Raw genomic sequence first — 20,857 nt, forward strand, 5'->3', positions numbered from 1 at the left:
TGGAAATTTTCAAAATCACTCTTACTTCTCAAAATGATCAATGGCGTTGCATCATAACCAACAATGGAGACTATTCCACCCGGGCTAGGGCTAGATTTATTAAAACCAATTCTAGCAACAATAATCATAGCTTAATTCAATATATTCCTAGAAAGTGGTGGAATTTTTTTTGAAAAGTTAAAATTCTTCCCTGAAGAATTCTGCACAATAGGATGCCAGGCTGAGCCTTATTGGGAAGATGGATGAACATAGATATATCTTGCATGTTTTGCAGTCAACACAGAATCTATTCATCACCCCTTCTTCTTGTGTGAATTTGCACAATACATTTGGGCAGTTAGACCATTGGATCTACGATTACAAAACATAAATCCAACATCATTTGTGTAGGTGGTAAAATACTTCTTTTAACATCAAATGGTTCTCAATCTGATATGGTATGGTTTTTTAATGTCTTTGCTATTACATTATACTTCATTTGGAAACATATAAATGAGATAGTTGCATCTAATGCCAATCCGAATCCCGCTTTAGTCTTGACAAATATTACTAATTGATTTGCTCATCTTAATTTATATCTCATACGTCTAAATGAGTATATCTTACTCAACACATATGGTCCAGTTAGCTTGAGTATAGTTTTTCATATACCTTTTTTGTCATACCCAATTTTGGTTTGTGCTGATTTAACTAATCTTTTGGACTCAACTTCAGGATGGGCGTATGGAATTCTCTTCCAGGGTAAGTTTAGGTTCATCAACACAAATTCTGTCACAGCTACACAAAGAGAGGAAGTCGAGGTAGAAGGAATCGTGGCAGGCTTGAAGATGGCAAACAACAGAGGATGGAATATAAATGAAGTTTGGTTCTCAACTATGAAGTTACTTCATCTTATTCCACAACCCACCAAAGGGGCTTGGCCACTCCTACATTTTGCTGCTTCTTCACAAATTATTGATCTATCAGGTTCTATAACATTTCACCACAAAGAAGCAGCAAGTTGCCCAGCTATGAACTACATACTATCTATAGAATTATCGATGAATATATATGTAGGGTAAATTGTGTACCATGTACAACTGATGTACCTAATTATGCTATCTAATATTAGTTTTCTTCCTTTCATAAAAAAATTAAGAAATAAAAATAAAATCAAAGGGTTTTGTATGCTTATTTGTCGATCAAACTTATAATGTATGATTAATATCTGGCTCAATAGAAAAATGAGACAAGTTTCACATGATTTGGGCAAAAACTTTGAATCAATAAAAATTCGGACCGTCTCGGATATGTCTTGTCATTTCTTAAATCTAGGCAAGTCTTCAAGACTTATGATCATGTTTTTTTTTTTATTTTTTATTTCAACTATGAATGAAATTACAATTCCGTTTTTGGAAGAACACTACCACCACCAAAGTTCAAGTAAGTGTAATTTGACAATGATATTGTTTTTAATGGATTTCGATTATGTTAGAATAGTCTGACACTCGGACATTGATCGAAAATTGGCCAAAATCTTCCTGAGCCCTAGAATTCGCCAATAACAAAAGAAAAAAAAAGGGAAACAATTGAAATTGAATCCAGCTGATTCTGAAATCGACAATCCGATTCCAATTCCTCAAAATAACGATCATCTCATCCATGGATTTAGGTATGTGTATCATATTGATATGTATTGGTGTAAGTGATGATTGATATTGTACAACACTGATACAAATCAGTGGATATAGTCTTTTTTTTTTTGGGTAAAGGATCAGTCGATTTTGTCAAAGTGCTTCTTTCGATTAATTTACTGAAATCAGCCCAATACATCCGATCGTATCAGCATCAGTATATAGTATAGTTGGCAACCGATACCATCCGATACCGAAAACTAAAATCTTGATGACATATCTTTAAGGATACCTTTCAAACCAGCCGTGGGTGCATGATGATTTGGTCCTGCCTTAGGTTGCAATCCCACATGTGAAAGTTAGATTAATTTTGATTAAGATTTTGAATTTTATTAGACAGTTTTTGCTTAAGCAAATGATAATGACCTTTCAGCTTTCCTTTTAATACATCAACAAATTGTGGGCCAGCCCACACAAACCCCACGAGTGGGAGGAGGGGTATAATCATGACGTTTGATGTCAAGATTGCTGGCTGACCACGTTTACTTTGTGGGCTCAAAACAAGGGACCCACAAGCTAAAGTCAAAGCCTCGAACCATGGGGCTCAGTTAAGCAGGTAATAGCTAATAACCAACCAACAAAGGAAAGAAAAAAAACTAGTAAGAAGCAGCCCCTCCATATTTTGGGCTATTCAGATCCATAACGGACTACTTAAAAACTAAGATGGTTGGTTATGAATGGATTGCCTTGCCGATTGACGCATGAATGATTGATACATACCATGATTAAGGAAAAATAAAGGAAAATAAAAAAATCAAAAAAGTAAAATATATATAAATTAAGACATCGATAAAATTGATAACAGTCAATACATATGGTACAATTCTGATTGACAGGTACCCGACTATACACATTAAATCAATAGTTCTATGGGAATCCTCTTTTTTTTTTTTTTTTGAACACTCAGTTTTTCTTTATCCACTGGAACTGCAAATTCACTTACAGGGGTGGGTTCAAATGTGCTCATTTTTTATTGTCCAAGGTCTATGGTTGAGGACACATAAATAGGTTCAAAAATTGGTTGAACCGGATGATTCTCTAAGTACCATAGAATGAAAAAACAGAAATAGAAGGCCGAACAAGCCTAGGCCAATCTTGATTTGGATTGATTCCAATCGGCCGATTTATGTGCATTGATTCCTAACAGTTCAATAAACCCCAATACCATACCAAACGGTAAAGATTTGGTTTGATCCGAGTTTTGAACCTAACATTTTGGTTGGTCTGACCGGTTTGGACTGAATTTTGACATCCCTGGGCTACTTATTGCTATTAGTGAAAATTGAAGACCTTTTTTGTCATTATGCAAAACCAAACTTATATACGAATAAAAACCAAATTTATTGTTAATATGTCATTAATTACGCTAAAAGTCAAGTTAAACGAAGGTGGAAGGACATATGGAAAGTGGGACCACTGTACGGGTGGCACTTTACCATGTGCGTCTCGATGCGCATCTGATGAGTATAAGCTGTTGTTCTCTCTCCTCTAAAATTTGAATAAATTCCAATGGGCCCACCATGAGGCCCCTGATCTAATCTTATTCCAATCCGGGCCTGAGAGACTACTTACCTCGCCGGCCCATGACAGTCGTTAATGCTTAATTTTTATTTTTATTTATTATTACGTGCATACCAGAAAGCGTGGACACGTGGACAACCTGAATCAGGGGTATTTCAGTCATTTAATCTACAATGTCGGCGCGGGAGTGCTTCTGACAGGAACACAAAAGTGTTCGGTAATTAACGATTTTACTTCGTACGGTTTTTAGTACTATAATTTGACTATTCACGTGACAATATTCATTTCACCGTCGGATTGGCATCTTCGGATACGAGTTGGAACACGGATTCCATTCTAACGTGGAGGATCACTTATTCTGTCAGTGACGATTGCTTGACACGTCAGATTTCTATGTAAGATTACGTTGATTTCGTTAAAGAAAGCAAAGTAAAGCTTAGTAGTTTACTATCGTGAAGGACAGTGATCGGGGGCATTTATGTAATTTCGATAATGAATTATTCCTCTCCGAACCGGCAAAAACCGGTAGTCCACCGGTAAAACCGGCGACGTTTCCGGGGTGACCACAGCGAAGACAAGAAGTGGCTTCCTCTCTCCGTCGCTTTCTTTGTTTCTCTCTCTTCCAATTTGGAAAAGAAAATAAAGATTTTTCTGTACAGATCGTCGATTCTAAACCCTAAAAAGTCTCAAAATACCTGGAAATTCATGCATCTGGTCGATCTTCGTTTTTGCTCATCATCTCCATTCGAGGATTTGTTCAGCGCCAGCTAGATTTCAGGAGTTGAATCGCTTCATACTACTACAAATCAGGTCTTAGCTGGATCTCTTTCTCGTTCTACTCTTTTTTCTCCCCCTGGGTTTATGACCTGAATCCCTGATCAATTCAATTTGTCTTAGCTGGTTTCGGCGCTCTATATTTTCGGATCCGTTCTTAGATCTTAGAATTCGATGCGGATTTGGAACTTTGAGTTGATTTTTATGTCTTAACTAGTAAAATCTGTGTTAAATTTCTTTTTTTGGTTGATATTGTGGATTTTGGTTTCCAAAGTGGCATATTGATCGGAAGATTCATTTTGTTCCCCTCAATTTTCCTTATCCTTTTTGGTTTTTAGCAAATCGCAGTAGAATTTGAGGAGTCTGACGAAAAATGGCAAGTCGGGTGAAGGAAGACGAGAAAAATGAGAAGATCATCCGGGGCCTGCTGAAACTTCCTGCGAATCGGAGATGTATGAATTGCAACAGTCTGGTATGCATTATCTATTTCTGCATCTCCTTTTCTGTTGTTGTTATCTTGTTCTCTTAATTTGAGCTTGGAGCGTTGCAGTTACTAGTTTTTTAGTTTCATTTCGTTGTTGCAAAATTTACCGGGAGATCTACAATTGCAGTGAAGCAAATATGCAATGTATTATGAATTCCGTTCGTATTTGTGTATTAAATTTAATTTTAATGGATTAATAAGCAAGAGGGTAAGGAAATCGGGACAGCAAGAACAATTGGAGCTTTTTGGAATAAGGAAAGTATCTGTAATCAATAATACCTTTCCCCTTCATCAGTATAAGGTGCAATTGAAACTCTAGGCATTTAAAGCCTTATGTGCGAAAGGTCAAATCTAATATTTGAAGAGAGAGAGAGAGAGAGAGAGAGAGAGAGAGAGAACAGGTCTGCATTTTTCTTATAAAGATCGAAGAGTAGGACAATTTTGATGTTTCCCTGCTACTTGTGTTTGTCATGTCGTACTTGATTACGAGGATAAATTTTAAAACAATCTTGGGTTCGTGATTCAGTTGAAGAATTGTTTACCTGGTGTGACATGAAAAGCCACTTTACTTGCTCTAACATTTCTTTTATTTTTTGAATTATTTTGCTACTCAGGGACCTCAATATGTTTGCATTAACTTCTGGACATTTATTTGCACAACCTGCAGTGGGATACAGTAAGTGCAAATGATCTTCTGTGTGCACCAATATGTTGCTATTTTGTTTCTCTTTCAATTCTCGTTTCCACATTCTACATAATCTAATTGGGCATCTGGTACGTCATGAGTAATGAGGTTCTATTTGAGATTGTAGCCATGAAGAAGATTGTTACTGTCCACTGTCCAGGGCAGAATCTTGATTAATTTTAATAGGGGCAGCTGCATTCAATTATTAATTTCAAGGAGAAAAATTTTCTGTTCGGTGGAACAGAGATGTGACAGCGTGGTCTGGAACAGTAGACCACAAAAATAGAATAAAATCTCCCCCCTATAGGATGAAGTGACCAAACTACCCCTAAAATGATGATTTCTATCCTTTCCATGCCCATAGACTACCGTGGTCTGTCAGACAAGCAAACCTTTCCCTAATTTTAGTATCCTAGGTGCAAATGGTTGTGCTGACTTAAGTTTTATGATTTGTTTTGAAAAATAATTACAGTCGGGAGTTCACGCACCGTGTAAAATCAGTATCAATGGCAAAATTTACTTCACAGGAAGTTAGTGCTCTTCAAGGAGGGGGAAATGAGGTACAGTTGCAAACCTGTTGATTGATTTGGCTTCCCCCTTCCCCTTCTTTTCAATTTCTGATCCTTAAATTATACTAAATGCTTATCCTTAATTATACAGAATGCTAATCCTTAATTATCCTTCTGTACTGTTCATTTTCTTAAATTAATTGTTTTGGTTTTCACAGCGTGCTAGAGAAATTTACTTCAAAGAATGGGATGCACAGCGTCATTCTCAACCAGATAGCAGGTTATTATTGTAGCTATTTTATATTTTTGAGTGATGTTAGCAATGGATGAGATTTTGACTCGAAGGTTTGTTTCCAGTAATGTTGAGAGACTCAGGGACTTCATTAAGCATGTTTATGTGGATAGAAGATATACTGGTGAGAGGGCTACTGACAAGCCTCCTAGGGTGAAAATGGTAAGCTGAGTTCAGCCTACAAGCCATTATTCTTTTCCTTAAATAATTTAAATTTAAAGTAAAATAAATGAACGATGAGTTGTGGTGTTTGATTTGACTATAATGGAAATAATGGCATTTCTATATTTCTTTTTATAACTTTGAGCTTTGTTTAGGCATTTCCCCAACCTGTCTGGTCTGATACTTGATCAATGCGATGGGTGTGAGATTCTCTATTGCATGGACTCACCCATGTTTGCTTGTGCAAAGTTGAGATGGATTCCAACTGTGACGAAGAGGTTGTTTTGAATGCCATGATGTTTTATTTATTTAGGATCTCCCTTGTCCATTCTTGGCATGGTCAGTCTGATGGGTAACCTAGAAAATGGCCTTTATAGGCTGCTATAACCTACAAATTTAGCATTTCTGGATCTTGTCAATGTAGTAATGATGGAAACCATTTGAAATGTCTGGTCCTTTCATTCATTAAAGCTGTTACTCTTCTGTATCAACAGGGTGATAGGGAGGATTCTAATGAAAACAGAAGGTATGATACATATCGTGGGGGTTCTCGTAGTCCACCTTATGAGGATGCATATGAACGTCGATATGGTTCTGGTGGTAGAAATGATGACAGAAATTTCAGATACGGTAAAGATGAAAGGAGAAGTCCTGGATATGATCAACAAAGTCAAAGGCATGGTGAATACAGGAGAAGTCCTGCTCGTTTTGAAGTGGTTGATGATAGGTTTCGAGATGATAGATTTCCAAATGGCCGGCGATTTGAAGACCGCAAGCTTTCTGATGGAGAATCCAAGCTAGATGGTAAGTCACCAAACCATCAAAAGGACTCACCAAACCATCAAAAGGACACACCAAACCATCAAAAGGACCTGGATGCCTCCAGTCCTCCTATGGTACGTCCTGTAAGAGAGATCTTGGGGGAGGATGTTCCCCCTCTTCGGGTTGGCGAACCTCCTAAAGAAAATGGTAAGAAGGTTGTGGATGGCTCAGCACATACACAGGTGAAGTTCCATCTTGGATTATGAATTTTGACTTGTTTGTGTTTTAGAAAATGCTTCTAGCATTTCTTTGGCCATTAAAACACCTAGTGTAGCACAAATAAGATGATTGGATGTTGTTCACTAATTTTGTTATTTTTTCATGTTATAAATAATGGTTTGAATACCACTATGTTTATTTCATTTTGCCTTTTAGCCATGATGATTGAAGTTGTAATAGCTATTTGTCTTTGTTGAACGAAATCTTGCTTATCCCAGAATCATGAACATCTGAGACCTCCACAATAGTTGGTTAACCTGTTGAGCTTGGGTCCCATCTTCAAAAATCTCTGCATTCTGCTGTGTTTTCTTGGGACTCTTTAAAATCTGTGTTCTGCTTCAATCACCAAAATGATTCAATGGGATTGCATAATGGCCTAGGTCAGCCAGTTTCCTTCTGCCAGAGCCCTCCCCCCCTCTCTCTCTCTCTCTCTCTCTCTCTCTCTCTCTCTCTCTCTCTCTCTCTCTTTTGAGTTCTATGGATTTTCTGATATACTGTGAATAACTGACTAGGCTCCTCTTTTTTGGATTACAACTTTTTTGACTGGAACTCACTCAGACTTGTTGCCAACAACCTTATATGATAGGACTTGCTTAAAGCAGTGTGACTTTGATCCGTGTACAGTTTGTAGCACAAAACTGCTTGCTGATGTATATTGATATCAGCAATGTTTTCACATTGACAAACATATAACCTAGTATTTTTAGTTGGTCTTGATCAGCCTGATTTTAGTTTACGATTAGCTTGTTGGATTTATTTTCTCTAGAAGGTTTGGACCATAGTTATTAAGGCAGTGAGGTGGCTGAGGCGTTTGAGGGTCTTTTATAGCACCTTAGCGATAAGGCGTCGCCTTATTGACTCAAGCATTCCTGTGTAATTTTTTTATAAAACCATTCTATTGTACTCAAATCCTAGTTGAATCCTACTACTCATATGCTAAATAAATATTAAATGTTCATACTCCTACTACTCATATGCTAAATACATATTAAAGGTTCATACTTCATACCAATGTAAGATATTCATCTTCATCAATCATCAATTACCATTCATCAATCATCATCATGATGATCATAACATATTAACATATAATACAAATACATAATTATGAAACAAAATTATAAATATAAAGAAAAAAGACTTTAAATATACAAGTATTCATTACTAATATGTAAGCGCCCTACTTTGATCAATCCCAATAATGTTCAACTGTTAGGTATGAGTAACACACAGCTGACGCAAGGGGAAAGAGAAACACAGCGTCACTATCACGATAAGTCAAAAGAGAAGACACTATCTGCAAAATAAATTTCTGGAAAGCAGACCTGGTGGAAGAATAGGAATTAGTTGTGTTTGAAGAAACTGATTCTGCTCATAGTAATTGCGTTTTGGCCTCAAACTACACTACCAGAATTGCCTCTTTGTTTGAATACACCACCCACTTTTAGGACCAAAGGTTCAGGAATGAGGGAGATTAAACTCCTCTCCCTCTGTCTATTCTACCACTCAAAACAGAGTATAAACAGTAAATACAGAAAATTTCAAACTACTGAGGTAGTATAAGAAGGAGAAATCGAATAAACAGAAGAAAAGAATTATGGGACAAGAAGAAAGAAGGGGAATAAAGGTAAGGGTGTGGAATGATTGTACTGCATCAGCAAGAGTCTTGCGACTCTCGCGGTCTCACCGTAGGTAAAAAAAAAAAACTATTAAGACTTGAAATTCGTAAGACTATGATGAACAAATGAAGATGAAAGAAGAAGAAATAAGGAAGAAGAAGGGAGAGAAAGAAGAAGAGAGAAAAAAAAATTCTCACAAAGAAGATGAGAAAAATCAGAAAAATAAAAAAATAAACAACAATATACCTGGATAGAGGGGAAGGAACCTTCCCCAGAGGCTGCCAAAGAAGAATCGAAGGAGGAGGGACCACTGGAGTGCTTCACCGTTGTGGAGCAATTTGGGGTTTTGAGAAAATATCGTGTTTTTTTGGTAGAGTTTTAAGTCATTGGCTTTTGATCCACTGTATCTCATGTGCATCAAAATTTATGCACCAGCCAATCATCAAGTCTATTTTGGAATATTCATAAATCAGTTGTAAGAACAAATCTTTTTTTAAAAAGCCCATTAAGCGGTTGCCTTAGGTGCCTTATAGTGCCTTACAGCATAAGGCGGCCGCCTTTCATACCCAACATAAAGTGGCTTACTGTCTTAACCTCTCTCGAGCGCATTAGCGCCTTACCAACGCCTTACCATCGCCTAAGAGTTTAATCTCCCTCATTCCTGAACCTTTGGTCCTAAAAGTGGGTGGTGTGTTCAAACAAAGGGGCAATTCTGGTAGTGTAGTTTGGGGCCAAAACGCAGTTACTGTGAGAAGAACCAGTTTCTTCAAACATAGCTGATTCCTGTTCTTCCACCAGGTCTGCTTTCCAGAAATTTATTTTGCAGATAGTGTCTTCTCTTTTGACTTATCGTGATAGTGACGCTGTGTGTTTCTTTGTCCAACTATGGTTTGGACAAATATGACAGCACTAGGTACATGTTTTTCTTCTCTTAATCAAATTTCCTTTTGTTAGAAAGCAAGCTTCAGTTGCTAAGATTCTCTACTGTTTTGAAATTTAAAAGCTGTGTATTTGCACTTCTTTTATAGGCTTGGTTTGGTGTTCTGAAGTCTGACAAATTGTGCTAAAGGCTGATCAAGTTTCCACCTGCTCCAGAGGCAGATATATGTTTCAATCCCCAGACTTTGTCAGAAACTAGATTGTGGCAGTTCTCCAAACCTGGTAGATATAATTATATACCTGAAGTGTGAATAATGTGACACAACCTACTTTACACAAAAGAAAAGAATGAGAAATGATAAAAACATATGGACTATGCATTAAATTGTGCGATTCTCTATTGAAACTTGTGGAGGGTTTGACCCTCTTCTTTTTCAGTGAATCCAATATATCATTTTCTTGTGGAGGGCTTGGTTAGGTGTTCTGAAGTCTGATAAATTGTGCTAAAGGCTGATTCAAGTTTCCACCTGCTCCAGAGGCAGATATATGTTTCAATCCCCAGACTTTGTCAGAAACTAGATTGTGGCAGTTCTCCAAACCTGGTAGACATAATTGTATGCCTGGAGTGTGAATAACATGACACAACCTACTTTACACAAAAGAAAAGAATGAGAAATGATAAAAAAATATGGACCATGCATTAAATTGTGCGATTCTCTATTGAAACTTGTGGAGGGTTTGACCCTCTTCTTTTTCAGTGAATCCAATATATCATTTTCTTGTTGGGCCAAAAAAATTGTTGCCTGCTAGCCATCCCTTGGTTTCAGTAGGCGACTTGATTGACTGATCGTTGCACCATTTGCTGGAGGAGAATGACAGACTGGACTCCTCCCTGTTAATTGACTTAGACAGATAAAAGACAGGATTGGCAACTAGGTGAGCTGGTGGTCTATAGGTGGGGCTTATGGAGGAGGTCCTTAAACTCCTGAATCAGGGGGCCAAATAAAAACATCCTGGCAAAGGTTTCGAAAGGAGGAGAAGAAGAGTTGAAGAGGTTGCTCTTTATCTGAATAAAGTTTGTGGGGCATTGGCCCTTTGGATTTGAAGTTTCTGGCAGCAAAGCCTTGTAGTATTTTGATTAATTAATCTTTGTGGTGTAAGATTTATTGGTTGAAGTGTTGAAGTTTTGTCCGTTATGGTAAAAGAGGGAGGATTCTGTGGAAAGCAATTCTTTTAATTTTGGTTTAGGATTTTGGATGAGAGTAGAATAAGAGAGGTTTTGGCGAGTACCATGGGCCTGTTTGAAGGATATGCTCTTACATCCTAGACCGAATGCTATTTTATCGAATTCTGGGATTTGAACTGATTACTGCAAATTTTCTTCCTGCTCTTACATTCTACGTCTCTCTCCCCCTATCTTGTGAGCCCATGCCCGTGCATCTTCTTTTTCTCTTTTCCTTCAGTTACTTTGTTCACTAGAAATTGTGAGTTGAGCTATTAGGAGATACTCAGGACCTACAGGAATAGAAGCTATTTCCCCAGTCCAAAAGTTAATTTTCTGTGGCACTTGAGATTGCCTATTTATCCTGGATCTTGTGGGCTGAAGTTATTGTGTGCTAGATCTGAGAAATTGAGTCTATTTGGGCTTTGTTATTCAAGTGGAAGTTTACTTATTTACTTATCCTTCAAAGGGTTCTTACTGCAGAGAACTGCATCTTCCAGTAGCTTGGGGACCCTTGATGGAACTTTGGTGGAACTCAAAAAGGCAAGTACTGGAAGCTTGATTGACTTCAATGATGATCCTGAACCTCCTGTGGCTTCAGTTGCACCACAACCACAACCACAACCAACACCACCACCTACAATGCAGTCAGTTCCACAGCCAGCAACAAGTTCATACCCTGACAGCAACGATTGGGCTTCTTTTGCTTTTGGTACACAAGAAAAGGTTTCTCAGGTTCCTTCAAATGTGAACACTTTGGAATCTGTATTGTCTCAGTTGGCAGCTCCACCAGCTCTGCCCATAAGCAATACGTCAGCATTGCCTGGTAGTACTGGTGCTCCATCAACTGTACCTGTAGGCAATGTGTCAATGTTCCCACCTAGTGCTGGTCTCGCAGCTGCTTCTCTAGGCATCTCAACATCACATGGTTATGGTGCTCCAGCAGTTGCGCCATCAGGGAACATGTCAATGTTTCCTGTCAGTGGCAATGCTCCAACAGCTGCACATGGAGGCATGATGTCGGGTGGCGGTAATACCTTTGTCAAGGCTACTGATGGGGGGCCGTGGCCAAATGGGCAGCAGCATCAGTATTCTTTATTTTCTACCTCTGATAGTCAATCTGCTGCTCATCAGGCCATTCCTTCGGTTAGCGGGGCTCCAAGTAATCAGGTAAGACATAATGTTGTTTCTTTTCTAATGTTGCTGTTTTGGTAATCATCATATACTCATTATCACCTACAGTAACATTATCATTGTTAATGGGGAAAAGGTTTTCTAAAGTGGATCACTTAGAGAAACTTCTCTACATGTGTCTTATTTAGCCACATGGAAGGCTGATGTGGCCATTCTCACTGCTGTGTGGATAGAAGGACTTCATTAGCCACATGGCAAAGTTGATGGCTTGACTAACTATGTGGCTCAAAATTAATTTGGCCTTTCCTCTTGGATCATTCGCTGCCCAGCAATTATTGCAACTTTGTTCAAAATTTAAAATTTTTGGCCACTTTTATTAATGTGCCAAGCTCTATCTGGGATGAATGGTGGAAGCTATCTGTGCACAAAAATTCAGCTCCATCCGAGCTGCTTGTAGCAGATTCCTGACCCAGGTAGAGAAGCTTTTCTAGGTGACCCACTTACAGAACCTGTGCTGCTATTGTTGTTGCAATTTTGGTGTTAGTTGTTGCCTTATGCGCATTTCTTCCCTGCAGCTTCCAGCTAACGGAGCTCCAAATAACCAAGTAAGATTCGTGACTTGGATTTTTATATTCTTCTTGTTATTGTCACTATAGTGCCTTTTGGTCATATAGTTGTAGTTGTATCCTTATGTGGTTTTCTGCTGCAGCTCACTCCTTCAGTTAGTGGAAACCCATCTAGTCAGGTAAGACTCATGATGTAGCCTTTTCTATTATTGTTATTTATTGTTGTGTCATGGTAGGTAGCTGTATAACTTCTTTCCTTATGTGTATTTCCATGCTGCAGCTCACTCCTTCAGGTAGTGGAGCTTCAAATAATCAAGTAAGAAACATGACATTATTTGGTTTTTTCTATTAAAATTGCTGTTATCATGGTGGTTGAGTTGTTGGCTTATCCCCCCTCCCCCTCTTTTTTAATAGCAATGGGGTTCCTCAGTTCCACCAAATGTGCTGGGAACTTTGAACACTCTAACTGCTCAACCATCTCAATTAAAGCCGGTCCAAGATGCCAGTTCTGGAGCTTCATTACATCCTGCCCTTGTGGAAGGAAAAATGAGTGGAAGAAAAGAACTACCACAAGTAAGAGTTTTCCTTTATGTTGTTATATGGGTTATGTTCTCATAATTTTTTATTTGAAGTAATAATGCCAATGTTTTACAGGACCTTTTCACCTCAGCCTATTCATCAGTTCCTACAGTTCCAGGTTGGCAAACTGGTCCACGTCCGGGAATGGGATTTGGCATGCAATATCCTACTGCAATGGTATTTGACATTGAGACCAATTATTGTGTCAAATTGGTTGGTTTTGTGTGACATCTGCGTAGCCATATGGGTATTGACTAATTTGAAATGTTGGATTATCTGTTACAGCCAATTTCAGCCTTTCCCAATTCAGCAAAATCAAGTAACCCGTTTGATCTCAACACGGAGCCAAGTCTAGCTCAAGCTTCAATGGTATGTGGATAATATTTTATTTGAACCGCTTTCTTTGCTCGATTCATTACTGTGGCTCTTTTTTTTTTTCATAGGACAATTTTGTTGACAACATTTAAGAAAATCATGCTTACAAGGGCCCCTGTTTTTTGGCAATGCTAAAATGCCTTTTAAAGGTGTTCTGGGAACTTCTTTACTTGTTTGATGAAGAAAAAGAAAGGATGAAGTTTGGTAGGCCACTTATTTGATTGTGTTTCAAAGCACGAAGCATATATATCTGGTTCAAATCTGTTGATATTTTTATGGTTTTAATTTAAAAATGTTTTGTGATTTTCCTGTCATAAGTTTGAGGATGCTATATAATAATGTAAAATATTTGAATGGAATGTCAATACTAGATTTTGAAAGGTAAACCTGAGATTGCTTCTTGCTATCATTGGAAAGGATATTAGTATCCTGAATAAGGCACTTAGATCAGTGAAGTGTATTTCTATAGAATCTCACCCTCATAGATCCTTGATCATTGGTTTGAAGCCTTGGAAGTAAATGGCATCGTTAGGACCCTGGATATGATTGGAGAAGTCTGAATTTTATCTACTCTTCATGTGCCATCACCTATGTTAGATTTCTCTGTTGGTCTCGAACACCCACACCGTGATAACCAATTCAGGGTTGTCAGGTACACAAAGAAACTTCATTGATGCCTTTGATTGAGAAAGCTCCCAACTGGTTACCGTTCCAGTTTTGTTCATATAAATTTTATTTTTTAATCGATTAATAAGTTAAGTTGAATACAATATTTGCTGGAATGCTTTGATGTATTTAAGCCTCTTAATCCTGAATACATCTTGTGGAAGAGCAATTGTTTAGCCTTTCATAATTTCTTCTACTTTTGATGTAGTTTCCTTCCATGGCATTGCTGCAAGGAGCGCTACCAAACATGGTGAGACCTACAGGCTTATTGCGTACTTCCAGCATTGGTACCTCGCCAGCACAATGGATGCAACCGCAATCCCCATCTTATGCATCAGCTTTTCATCCCCAGTCACCGTCTTATGCTTCAGCCCCACGTCCCCAGTCACCATCTTATGCATCTGCAATGCCTCCAAGTAAAATCACAGCTCCTTTCTGTTTTGTTTAAATCCCCATCCCCGCCCCCAACCCCGCCCCCCTTCCCCCTTTTTCTTCTTCTTTTCTCCTCCTGTGACAGTTTTACTTACATTTGGTTCAATTATGTCAGGTGCATACATGGGCCAACAGTCATCTAGCAATATGCTTTCCTTTGGGTACACCTTCTTCAGCCTTCTCATTCTATTTCCATATATAAAATAAAAAGTGAAATAATGACAAAAAAAGGTCTAATATTTCTGTAACAATAAAGACTACCCAGTTGGTGCAATATTGACCATGGTGTAGTCAAAACATCTACTGTTTGACAGCGACCTGATCTATAAATTATAAAGATTGAGAAAATATCCAAATAGGGACTGCCCAAGATAATAATAAGATGGTAAAGATAGGGTTAGGTGCTTGAAGACTTCAGAAAAAGGACGGTCAAGTGCTTCTCGTAAAAGGGATGGAAAGAGCAGAAATATAGGTGGACCTAGGTCATTCCTAGGGTTTCAAGAACTAGTTACTCTGGGTCAAAATAATTTCATCCATTAGAAGAGGTGATGCAGAATTGAAGCTGAATCGAGTTGACGAGTCTGGCAATGTTGATTGAGACGACCCCGGTCTGGTTGGATTTTCGGGTTTAGTAGAATATCTTAGGATTTCTTTTATTTAGGAAATATTAAGTTATTTTATTTGGGAAGATATGTAATCTTTTATTTTTGGTAGTTGATAGACAAGTAGGGAGTTACCAATTTGAGTTTTATTTTGTTTCTAATTTCATTAGTTAGAACTTAAGAAGTAATTAGGAGTTGCTATTTTAGTTTTAGATTTTAATTAGACAAGTTTTAATTTTAGTTTATTATATAAGCATGTAACCAAGTTATTGGACAAATGGGAGAATGGAATGAATTGAATTGTTTAGTGCCAGATGGGTACTTGCAAGGTCGTGTGAGCTCCTTTTCCCCCTCCTCCTTTGTGTGACAACTCTCCCTCCCTTGCAACTCTCAGTTCTTTAGGGATTTCTTCCCTTCCCTACTGGCCCTCCATCAAGAGGATGGAAGATTAAAAATGCATGCAGATAATGTGATGCAGGAAAAGAAAATGTGGCTTCTCTTCCCTTGGTGACAATTTTTGCTGATGTGTGAGGAAGGTCATCTTGGTTGTGTGTGTGGATTGAACTTTTTCTGTGTCATTGTTGTCTGTTGTGATAGAATGGAAGGGGGACCAGTCGAGGGTAAGGCTTTATTCTTATGGCAGATTATTCCTTTCGCTTTTTGGAGGGTGTGGAGGGAAAGAGATAGTCTTATCTTTGAAGCCAAAGGAAGAAAATGCAGACAATGTGGCAGGGAGAGCTATTGGTGTCCTCTTGGTGTTCAGTGCTTCCAGATTGTAGGGTTTAGATACATATATCATTTGGGATAATTAGGCTGATGTTGTAAAAATGTGTAGATGGTGGATATGGTTTTGGGTTTTTTGTGTAGGTAAACCTGGCTGGGGTGAATATTATAGAGGGCCCATTTTGTGGACCATTGAAAAATATAGCATCCTGAGCATATGCGTTTGTCTTTTTGGCTTTTTGCATAGCATTCAGACAGTCTTTACTTGAGAAAGAAAAAAAAAAGATCAAATTCGTGCACCAATGAGCATGACTATCTTTTATTACATACTTTCTTCAAAAATATTCTACATTGAATGAATTAACAAGTTTTAGATTTCTGCTTGACCTGATATGTCAAATCTAGTCAACCTAGGAGACTGAAAGATATTAGTGCTCCCAATGTTGTCTGTTTGCAAGTGAAGTGAAATGCATTTCCATCACAAAATGAGAAGTCCTATGTGAAACAGATAAAAACAAGGGAGGGAAGTGAATATATTCTATGCAGAATCATATGGACCAAAAAACGCGGTATTTATTGGACTGACTTGTTAGAATAATAAGACAAATTGAATTTAATGCCCCTAGAGGGAGGAAAGTGGGACCTGTCTATTTCCTTTATATATATATATATATTTTGGTTTATGGTTTCTTTTTGGGGGGGGGGGGGGGGGGGGTGTGGTGGGGGTTGGTGTCAATCAGTTTGTTAATTACAGAGGCAAGTGAGAGGACTTACAAAGTATTTGGTTAAGAAAATGTGGACTTGAAAAGAGATGTGTGTATGACCGAAAATAATAGAGAGAGAGGTAATTAGGAATTATTTAATCACTGATATGATTCTTTTGTTTGGAATAATGGATACTGATTTGGTAATTAGAAGCCAAGAAGTTAATTCTCAATGATTTTAGTTGTCTTTTCCCGAGTTCCCTTTACTTAATAATTCTGCCTTTCGTTACAGGCACCGAGGAGCTGGGGGTTTTGGCAATGATGGAGCTGCATTTGGGAATTTGGGTATGGATCAGCACCTTGCTGGTAGATATTCACAACCTGCTACGCCGAATTCTTTTTCTTCCGTTGGAGGAAACCCATTTGGATAGATAGAAGTACAAAGGCTTCTTGATGCCATTTTAGTATCAGCAGCCTCTTGCTGTTACAGCCTCGTAACATCATAGGGAAAAGTTTGATTTGTTCTGATTGAAGATCAACTGAAAGGATCGAGAATGAGAAAGGTATTTTCATACATCTTTGCCCAGTTGAGGTGTAATGTTTAGCAAGTCCATGTATTAAGGCTGAAGGTGAAGAAAAGAAGAGCTGAGAGAGAGAGAGAGAGGGGAAGATTGTCTGGAAAAGTGGTGTGATGGCTGGCATTTCTATGGGGACACAAGTTTATTTTTTATAGTCTGTGTTTGCTGTAAATCTAGTTATTATTTGGTAATGCATTCCATCGGGTGTTTTGTATGTCTGTCCCTATGGCGATTGTATTTTATTTGCTTGTTGTCGGTCGGGTTTTGTACTTCCCAAACCCCAAAATTTCCCCTCCCCCCGGCCCCTGGAAAAGGGGAAAATAGGCTGCTGTCTCCATTTCTTCCACAATCACCAGTCACTTTTGAGTCCGTGAGAACCATTAGATTTTTGGTAGAGTTTTGGAGTTTCTATTAATGATGGAACCAAATTTATAAATATGGTTTTGATCTTGTTGGTAATTAAAGTGTTTCTGGGATGTGCTTGCATCAAATGAAATTTGTGAGCCTGTGTTCTTTTCCTTGAGAAGAATTAGCTGTAATTTTGAATAATGGAGCAACTCATTGTGGTTTTCGTTTGGGTGTCATCTGATCATGAGAACTACTTAAACCGATTGGTCCTTAAGTTAACAAATCTCGTGTAAGAAGAAATGGGCCCCACGTTGTCAGGGTGTCATCTTATCTGCTTCGAGGATGATATTGTTCTTTTTGGTGTTTTTTCAATGAAAGATATTGTTCTCTTTGAATAGGCAGTGAGGGAAGCTTTTCTTGATCAAGTTATCCTCCCCTAGTAATGCATGAAATGTGGAGGATGACCGCAGCCTTGTATGTCTGCAGCTATGGTTGATGTCTCCATGGTAGAGAGTAGTGTTTAACTACTGCAAAGCTACAAGCTAAAAACTATTGAAGTGGCATATAATTCTAGATATTTCAGGTTTTAGTGCTCCCTGTCAAGTTTAATTCTGAGCCATGGCTAAATTTGATCTGTAAATGTCAGATAATGGAAATGTTTTTCATTGTTACTGGATGTTGTTCCCCCACCATATCATCATTTGACTCATCAGAACTTGATGCAAGCTATGTAAATTGGTATTTGATGGAACATTTCCCATGGACAAAGGTTTTGGAAACTCAAAACCATCCTAATTTTCCAGAATAAGTGATGTGGTGCCAGCCGCACCCCTTGATTATCCAATGTTGGGGATTTTTTCTGTTTTTAATTTGGGGATCAGGGGAGTTTATTTCTGCATTGTCATCAAAAACTTTAGTTGTTCAACTCTTATTCCTCCCTACCTTAAACCCAAAAACAAAGGAAGAATTGGTTATAAATACTACAATCTACTTCTGTTGAGAAGACTATTTGGGGTAGACTGATTAATCCTACAGAATTCTTTTCCTCAGCCACCCCTGGCTTGCAGATAATAGACAAAAACATTCACCTTTAAAAGAACATAAAAAATTTCAACAATCCCCATAATGTTATGGCTGAGAACCACTTAGCCTGACTTTGGAGCATATTCATATATATATATATATATATATATATACATGGAAGAAAAAGATTTCCAACTTTTGCGGAGCTGGTTCTGTTTGGGTGATTTTGAAGAGGTGCTAGAGGCAAGAGAGAATGGGTGGCCGGCCAAATTCTTCTTCGGATAGGATTTTTCTCCATAGAGCGAATCCAACCTATCATCCATGACTGTCATCGTTTGACTATCGCGCTTTCTGTCTATAACTTTGAAGCATGTATATAGACAGGCTAATTCGGTTGCTGATGCCCTCGCTGCGTTTGGGGTGTGGAATAGTTTTTTTACACTTTGGTGTGATCACCCTCCCCCTTTTATTTCCTCTCTTCTTGTTGCTGATTCTTCTGGTGTTTCTCACCCCCGCTTTGTTCTTTCCTTTTCTAATATATAATTGATCCTTCAACCAAAAAAAAAAAACCAACTAGAGGCAATTCAGTGTAGTCAGCAGCAACCATACTTGCTCACTGGGACAGCTCAAGGTAGACAACTTAATTGTTTCACTATACTAAAATCAAATGAGGGTGAATTAATAATTGACTCTCCATTGCTCCTCACATTATTTCGTATTTTCACAATGTTGATAGTATACGCCCTCTGGCATTATCTTTCTTCCTTGACACTCTCTCTCCTCCCTTGCCGTATATATGAGTCCTCTATATACGAATCATGAGGCACTTTCACTTGTGCAACTATTGACTTGGCGTGAAGATGCAAACACATGTAGGCAGCATTTAGATTCCTCTCCTTAATTTTTTGTAAAAGCTCTCTCCAGGCATTTCCTATAATGCACTCATTGGCTTAGCATGGGAGATACCAATGCACGTGTGCAATGTGTAGACATATAAAAGATAAATGAAGTTATCATATGGATAAAAAAGGAAAAAAAATCCATGGCACTAGTTTATATATCCTTTTGCATACGCTCACATTCCACCCATGGCCAACACATAGCCAATTTATCACCCATGACACTTATTGCTGGAAAATTGAACTCTAGGGTCGTGGGGAGCCCCTTATCACATTTAGTGAGTGATTCATAGCAAACCTTGCCAAATCCCTAACGTTTATAATGAGTAACCGATGGGTCCACACACTTTTTCCACATTGAATGCCTCATAGTGGACGATTCGTCACCCATGACGACTATTGGTGGGAAATTGAATTCTGGGTCGTGGGAAACCCCTATCATTTTCAGTAGTAACCCATAAACCCTTACCAGATACCCAATGTTTATAACTGATAATCAATCCATCAATTCGTGTTTGAGAACAAAGCAAGGTTTTAGATCCACTTGTTCTCAAGGTTTTGGATCCACTGAAGAGATCCAAAATCCTACGTACAAAGAGTCATCACCTAAATTAGGGTTTAAGATCGACACATTAAAAGAAATCCAGCCAAAGGTCGGTTCGCTTCAGATTGCGATCCAAGAAAGGTGTTAAGCACCCCAATATACTTGGTTAAACAAGATTTCATCCATAATATATTAATTAATGTAAATTATATACATTATGATACTAAAAACAATATAAGAAAGGGAAAAGATCAGAGTATTCACCTCCATCCAACTGCGTTGCAATGTAAATGTCATCATATTGAAGGTAAAGAAAAGGCACATGTAAAATCCTAGCTTTAGCCACTATTTATACCTTAAACTTTTATATAAAATGAGGTTAATAATTATGCTGAAAATTATGGAAATGCTATTACTCATACAAAACATAATATCATCATAATGGGAAATAGAATATAAGCTTGAGTAGCATTGGTCACGAAATGAGAAAAATAGATGAAAAAAGAAAGGAAGTCATTTTGGTTCTTAGGGCAGATCATCCGCTTATATAGTTTTATTTGGTTTCACTAAGTGCATCTAAGAGCTCTCTTGCTACATAGCATGACTGGTTTTACCTCAAAAAACTTATATTAATTGGCAACTTATATTGCTTCATTGTGGTCGTGGATTCAAATTAGAAAATAACCTTTCCATAAAGCAAGTGTAACATTGCATATATTATGACCCTCCCCAAACCCTACAGTGGCAGGAGCCTCATGCACTCAATATGCCCTTTTAATGAAAATGTGACAATATAATAATTGAATCCTAACCATTTCCTGAT

At 38.0% G+C, this 20,857-nt stretch overlaps 1 protein-coding gene across 4 annotated transcripts; it reads left to right on the plus strand.

The window, feature by feature from the left end:
• Positions 1–3,803: 3,803 nt before the first annotated feature.
• On the plus strand, positions 3,804–17,679 carry LOC122070507 (methyl-CpG-binding domain protein 6). Of its 4 annotated transcripts, none has more exons than XM_042634669.1 (17): positions 3,804–4,004; positions 4,307–4,440; positions 5,067–5,128; positions 5,610–5,697; positions 5,865–5,926; positions 6,004–6,100; positions 6,595–7,104; positions 11,345–12,031; positions 12,571–12,600; positions 12,705–12,740; positions 12,842–12,877; positions 12,976–13,134; positions 13,216–13,317; positions 13,426–13,509; positions 14,390–14,597; positions 14,729–14,774; positions 16,935–17,679. In XM_042634669.1, exons 2-17 carry the CDS (start codon positions 4,342–4,344, stop codon positions 17,071–17,073), a joined length of 2,445 nt encoding a protein of 814 aa, XP_042490603.1. In that variant the 5' UTR covers positions 3,804–4,004; positions 4,307–4,341; the 3' UTR covers positions 17,074–17,679. The 4 variants fall into 4 exon arrangements, with proteins under 4 accessions (XP_042490603.1, XP_042490602.1, XP_042490605.1 ...); XM_042634668.1 differs by having other exon boundaries at positions 4,317–4,440; XM_042634671.1 differs by having other exon boundaries at positions 4,320–4,440.
• Positions 17,680–20,857: the final 3,178 nt, after the last annotated feature.

Source organism: Macadamia integrifolia, unplaced genomic scaffold (genome assembly GCF_013358625.1).
Source record: "Macadamia integrifolia cultivar HAES 741 unplaced genomic scaffold, SCU_Mint_v3 scaffold94, whole genome shotgun sequence".
Lineage (NCBI taxonomy): Eukaryota > Viridiplantae > Streptophyta > Magnoliopsida > Proteales > Proteaceae > Macadamia > Macadamia integrifolia.